Source organism: Mastomys coucha, unplaced genomic scaffold, assembly GCF_008632895.1.
Source record: "Mastomys coucha isolate ucsf_1 unplaced genomic scaffold, UCSF_Mcou_1 pScaffold16, whole genome shotgun sequence".
Lineage (NCBI taxonomy): Eukaryota > Metazoa > Chordata > Mammalia > Rodentia > Muridae > Mastomys > Mastomys coucha.
In genome coordinates, this window is record NW_022196898.1 from 63,870,513 (window position 1) to 63,876,552 (window position 6,040).

The 6,040-nt window shown below is 48.2% G+C and overlaps 1 protein-coding gene across 2 annotated transcripts; it reads right to left on the reverse strand.

Moving 5' to 3' along the window:
- Window positions 1-1,639: 1,639 nt before the first annotated feature.
- Window positions 1,640-5,592, reverse strand: Gpr88 (G protein-coupled receptor 88). 2 transcript variants are annotated; one of them, XM_031375258.1, is made up of 2 exons: window positions 5,111-5,592; window positions 1,640-4,728 (listed from the first exon to the last, which is right to left on the reverse strand). In XM_031375258.1, the coding sequence occupies exon 2, from the start codon at window positions 4,657-4,659 to the stop codon at window positions 3,505-3,507; it is 1,155 nt and encodes a 384-aa protein (XP_031231118.1). In that variant the 5' UTR covers window positions 4,660-4,728; window positions 5,111-5,592; the 3' UTR covers window positions 1,640-3,504. The 2 variants fall into 2 exon arrangements, with proteins under 2 accessions (XP_031231118.1, XP_031231117.1); XM_031375257.1 differs by having other exon boundaries at window positions 1,640-4,731.
- Window positions 5,593-6,040: the final 448 nt, after the last annotated feature.

The window sequence follows — 6,040 nt, forward strand, 5'->3', positions numbered from 1 at the left end:
TTGCCCTTCCATAGACCAAGAGCTCCAACTGGAGCTGTGAACATTAAGGATGGGCCTTGAAAGGAAGGGACATCATGATTTTTCTCAATGTTCGTGTGTGTGTGTGTGTGTGCGCGCGCACGCATGCGCAAGAACACACAAGCACATGCATGTAGTCTTCTTCAGTTAACCCCTACTTTTTCTTCTGAGGCAGATCCTCTCACTGGAATCTGGAACTCCTCATCAACTAAAGTGACTACTCAGCAAGTTCCAGGAAGTCCATCGGTCTCTGCCTTCCCAGCACTAGAATTACAGACACGTCATGCCATGCTTGGCTTTTTAAATGCACTGTAGGAATCTGAACTCAGGTCCTCATGCCTCTACAGCAAGCACTTTACTGACTGAGCTATTGCCCCAACTCCGTGTTCTTTGATGTAGAATCATGCCATGAACTTGTAAGCCACCAAGATTGCCTTAGAGCTGGCCTGGGCAAGCGCCATCTGAATCTCTTTATCTCTGTGATAAAGGTGACACACAGTGAGCTAGTGTAGTCATCCTCAGCGGGACAAGGTTGTCCTCCACTGTGAATTCAAACAAGACTGGCTCCCTATTGGCCAGTAGATCTTTTCAACAACTTTCCTTATCAGTCATTTAAAGAGGGACTCTTTGCCCTTTGTCCCTTCCTCTGCTGCATGCCATCCACCGCTGAATCCCTCTGAAAAGAAAAATATTCCAGTGTGGAAATCTTTTCTCTGTAATTCTGAGACAAAGAGAAATTGACCTGACTTGAATTACCTTCCACAAATGTCCCTGTACCAAGCAGAATTCTTGTTTGTTAACACTCTTCATTGTAAAAGGAAGAAAGTATGGGGTTAGGGCCTATTCTGTCCTAGAATTTAGCTCTTGAAATGCATGCAGAAGGAAGGCAGATGTTATACATCTTAAGAGGCATGCATGCAAAGAAAAAGAAGCACAAAAGTAAATTAGGACAGCCCAGGATAGCAGTTAGGATTTTTTTTTATTCCTGAGTGGATAATATGTGGTTTCATTTAAGTAAGAACACAATCTCCATTAATTTAATTTGTCAAAGCAGTAACTCCAACACTCGCAGGCAGCGCCTAGGCAGGCATTTTTAGATGCATCAGTGCTACTTTGAAACTAAAAGGAGTCAGTCCTGTGGAGTTAATTGCCAGTAAATTAATCAAAAGTAGGTCTCTCTCGTGGCGTGGTGCCAGCCTGAGAGTGCTAGCCAGAAACACGGCAAGGTATCAGAGTCTCATTCACAAAGCTCTTTATATGTGTGGCACATCACAGGGACAGAGAGAACTGGTTTGCATCACCCACAAGAAACAAGGACAATGGTTAACTAGAAGAGCTTGTTGACAGAGCTTTAGAAAATCGCCACCTCTCTGTTATCTTTATGACCCATTCCTCAATGTTTACAGAAAGAGAACATAGCTATTTCTTTTCCCAGACCAATGTAAGGAGCTTATGTAACTATACAAAGTAAAGAGCAGTTTAGAAACTGAAAACAAACTTACAGCCAGCAAAAAGGAGTCACTTTGTATCCTTAGTGCTTTGGAGCACAATGTCTTCTGGTACAGGATCCTCCAGACAGAGAGATAGAAGATACCCAAGAAAGAATAGATAGAGCCAAGAGAAGTGTTATCTAAACTTTAATTAAATATCTGAATCCAGGAAACTGGAAACAGAAGAAATCTTCATAAGAGAAAAATGGCACATGCACACAGTTTGGTTAATGACATGGCTGCCGATGTATTGATAGTGACAAACATTTTATTTTGTCTTACTACAAAATCTGTTTCCAGTGTGTCCATACTTTTTCAAATGTACAAGTGTTCTTACCATTCTTGGTCCAAGAGTGCAACAAACCAAGCTGTCTTTGCTCCTGAATCACACAGTTAATTGAGGCTATTTGGCCCCAGATTTTGTGGATAACAGACCAGTTTATGCCTCCTGTTACTTTCTTCCCTGTTTAATTTTACAAGACGATTTTACGTGGTTTTTTTTTTTTTTGTACATTATAAATGCATCTAAATACATTTAGGAAGTCAAAGATGAAGATGGCAAACCTCAGTTGATACCCTGGAGAACAGAGTACCGTGTGAAACATGCCCTTTCTGCATAACTGCATCTTCCACAGACATGATACTAATAGTAAATGTTTTTGTGATATATATGAACAACATAAAACAATGTTACTTCCTCACATGTGGCTTGTTTAACCCTTAAATGCACAGATACCTTTGTGGAGCCAATCTGTATTATATCATCCTGACCATTGGTTTCATTTGGGAGGCAAAGTCCCCAAATGGAAGTTTTCTCATAAACTAGGTCAAGACGAGAATTCTAGGTAGCCACGGGTTCACCTATGTCTCTTTTCAAATGATTAAAAGGCCTTTTCTTCTGGTGTCTGGAAGAGGTAAAAATGTCCTTGTCTAATGGGTATTGCTTTGTGTACCACATGCCCAATAAGTTCTAGCATCTAGGAGCATGCAATGGCGGCTAACATTAGCTATGCAATTATGGTATTAGTGTTTAATTATGTCATGTGCATTGAGATATTTTAAAGAGACTACAGGAGTCATTCTCCTTAGCAACCATTATAGTACAGAATGTTCAAAGCTGCGATCACACTCAGAGGCAAATAAATCGGTTACAAATGTGGGTAGCGAGAAGTGTGCATGCTTCAGAAAATGTGAAACTGCTACCCTAAAATAGATAGCCCCTTCTTTTTGCTTTCAAAATTCCACTTCTGGTTTCAGACCAATCCAAAATTTGACTTTTTTTTTTTTTTTTTTTTTTTTTTTTTTTTTTTTTTTTTTTTTTTTTTTTTTTTTTACTTTAACACTCGACGGTAACTTTCCACCTTAGAAGTGAATAGAGAGTAAAATAATAAATTTGGTTTGTTTCCTCACTGGCTTAAGACTCAATCTCATTTCAAAAAATGACTCAATAAAAAAAGCCCTTTTAAGAATAAAGGGCTTGAGGTCTCAGTGGCAACTCAGGCCGGTGTACACACCTGTGGTTTCACTCTTCGAGGTCAATATACAAAGACTAAACTCTAACAGAAGGAAGCGTGGTTAGGATACTGTCTACACACAGTGTCTTCCTCAACGGTATTCCCTTTGGCTCATGCACACTCACACACTCAAGGCGCTTCGTATATAAGACGGTGGAGGTTGGAAGGGTTGTATGTTATGAAAGCTCTTTTTCAAAAGCAAACTTGAAATAAATTAACTGGTTCTCTTAAAATGCCAGTTTACAAGTCCTTGCAGTCTGGGTAGATGGACCTAAGGGTGTCTTTAAAACACAGAAACAAAAGGGGGAAAGTCTAATGGCCGCACACAATGGGGACTCCGTTTAGGGGAAGACCTTCAGGTATTGCACTGGGAAGGAAGGCAAAATCTTCTCCGTGGGGATCTTCCCTGGGGCTGCGGATAGCTTACAAAAGAAGGAGGCGGTGCGGCAGGTGGTTTAGGAAGCCCCTCCAAGCAAGGTGTGTTACCAGTGCTGGCCAGCCGCCCGGGTACCCAGCTGCGCCTGGGACATGGCTGGCACCGCGGTGGCGGCCGCAGCGGCCGCAGCCGCGTCCCCGACGCCCGGCAGGACTGAACGCACGGATCGGCGGAACTCCTCGTTCCTCCACGTGTAGAGCAGCGGGTTGAGCGCCGATAGGGCGCAGCACAGGAGCCAGCTGGCCGCCTGCACGCCCCAGGGCACCGGGAGGGAGAAGCCGCTGACCAGGCTCACCCACACCAGCGGCTGCGTGGCCAGCAGGAAGACGCAGCAGAGCAGCAGCACCGACAAGCCGCTGAGACGCCGCTGCGCCCGGCGAGGCTGCAGAGCGGCCGGCAGGGGTTGGGGCTGCGCGGGATGCGCGGCGCCTCCGGGACCCGGCGCGTGCGGGGCGGCGGGGAAGGCGGCGGCGGCGGCGGCGCAGCCGGGTAGCTGATGCAGCAGGTGGAAGTTGAGCACGCTGACCCGCTTGACGCTGACGCGCACGCGGCGCACGATGCCCAGGTAGCAGTGCAGCAGCAGCGCCGTCTGCGCCAGCAGCGCTCCCGCCGCCAGGAGCGCAGGGTAGTGGACTTGCGGGGGCTCGGCTCCCGGCTTAGGAGCCCAGGGCGGGAGCAACAGCACCAGACCCAAAGCGAGCGCCCAGGACAGTGCCAGCATGCCCACCGTGTGGCGCCGCTGATACAGCACCTGGTAGGTGGCAGGCGCCCTGGTGATGAGCAGATAGCGGTTCAGCGCCACGAGGCAATGGGACAGAAGGGACACGGTGAGCCCTAGGCCCAACAACCCTCCCCGGAGCAAACGGTAGCTGCCTCCGCCACCGTCCCAGTCCCCCGGGGGCTCCGCGGAGCCGGCGGGAAGGAGCCCCAGTACTGCCTCCTGTGGCATCCAGAGAGCGCAGACGCTGAGATCCGCGGCGCAGCCATTCACGATGAAGGCGTTGCTTGTGGTCTGCAGCTTTCGAAAGGACGACACGAGATAGATGACCATACCGTTGGCCAGCGTGCCCCCGATGGCCAGCCCCGAGTACAGGAGAGACACCGGGATCCGCCGGCCCGCCCACGATTCCTCTTCCTCGCAGAGCAGTAGCAGTGATCCTCCAGTAGTGGTGGAGGTCGAAGTGGAGGATGAGTTGGTCATTCTGGCCAACTCTTCACACCTCGCGCCCTAGCGTTGGCTTCGTGTAGCGTGGCCCATCCTGACACTTGCCTGCTGGGAGGGCAAAAACATTTCTTCAGCCCGCTATCACCGACACAAAAGGCTGAAGCCGAATAATGGGCTGGAGGAGGGGGAGGAGGGGAGGTGAAAGAGAACAGGAGAACGGGGGTGGCAGATGACAGGTGCCTTGCCTCAGAAATGTCTCCGGTGACAGAGAAGGTCCACTTTACACTTAGCGAGAAGCAGGGAAGCCCTAAGGTAATATCTATACCTAGAACAGTTTCCCCAAACACACACACACACACACACACACACACACACACACACACACACACGAGTTGGGAATGTGCGTTGCCAGCCAGAGCCATCTTTTCCGAGAGAAAGTAGAGATATCCTAGCTGGGAAAAACGCCAAGAAGAGGGAGTAGAGGTACCTTGATTTGGAGCCAGTCCTTAGCTGGTGATAGCAGAGGAAGAGATGCCAAGAAATACCTCCTAGGCAGCAGCATCTGTGGTCCAGAAGTCAACAGGAGAAACTGAGCTGGGATCCGTGCCAGGAGCAAGCGCCTTGCTTCTCCCGTGCAGCATCCGCACACATGGTCCCAGGCAGGAGCCAGCAGCTGTGGGGAGTCTCCGCAGCTGGCAGCAGAATTGGAGAAAGTCAAGTGGTAGGCTGCAAGCCCAGGAGGGTGGGCAGGCAGGCAGCAGCAGGAAGACGCCTGGCTGCAAGAGCAGAAGCCAGGAGAGGAGCGCACCCTGTGCTCCAAGCAAGAGTACTGGCTGATGTGGCAAACCCACTTGGAGCGCTCTCCTGCTCAGTTATCCATCACCCAGGGAGAAGACAGCCTTTCCGTGATTCATGAATAATTCAGTAACCGCTAACTTGTAAAAGAGAGAAAAATACCTTTTTCAGAGAATCCTGTGGTTAGCAAATCTCTCTCTCTTTCTCTCTCTCTCTCTCTCTCTCTCTCTCTCTCTCTCTCTCTCTCTCTCTCTCTCTCTCTCTCTCTCCATTCTGTCTCTTATTTTTCACTCTGCCTGATTTTTTTCTCTTTCCTTTTTTCCTTTCCTCTAAATGTTAGAGTAAAATTTCATCTCCATCTGAATCATCCTAGAGGCAAGACTTTTTTCTCAGAGATAAATATACTCCAGAACAATTTCGAGGGAAAATTACTTTACATTTGAATCGAAATTCAGCCCCTCATCCCCCTTGGCAAAGTGGGACATGAGTAATTAGCTACAGAAAACATGTGAGCCTTTGCTCAAATCATAATTTCAATTCTTTTTCTCATCGCTAGACACCTCTCCAAAGCTTGGCTTATGTTTCAGTGGGATGCGAAGGGATGTGGGAGTACCATGGTCAG

Coding starts and splice junctions, on each gene's coding strand:
- Gpr88 (XM_031375258.1), bottom strand. CDS start 4,659: ATGACCAACTCATCCTCCACTTCGACCTCCACCACTACTGGAGGATCA.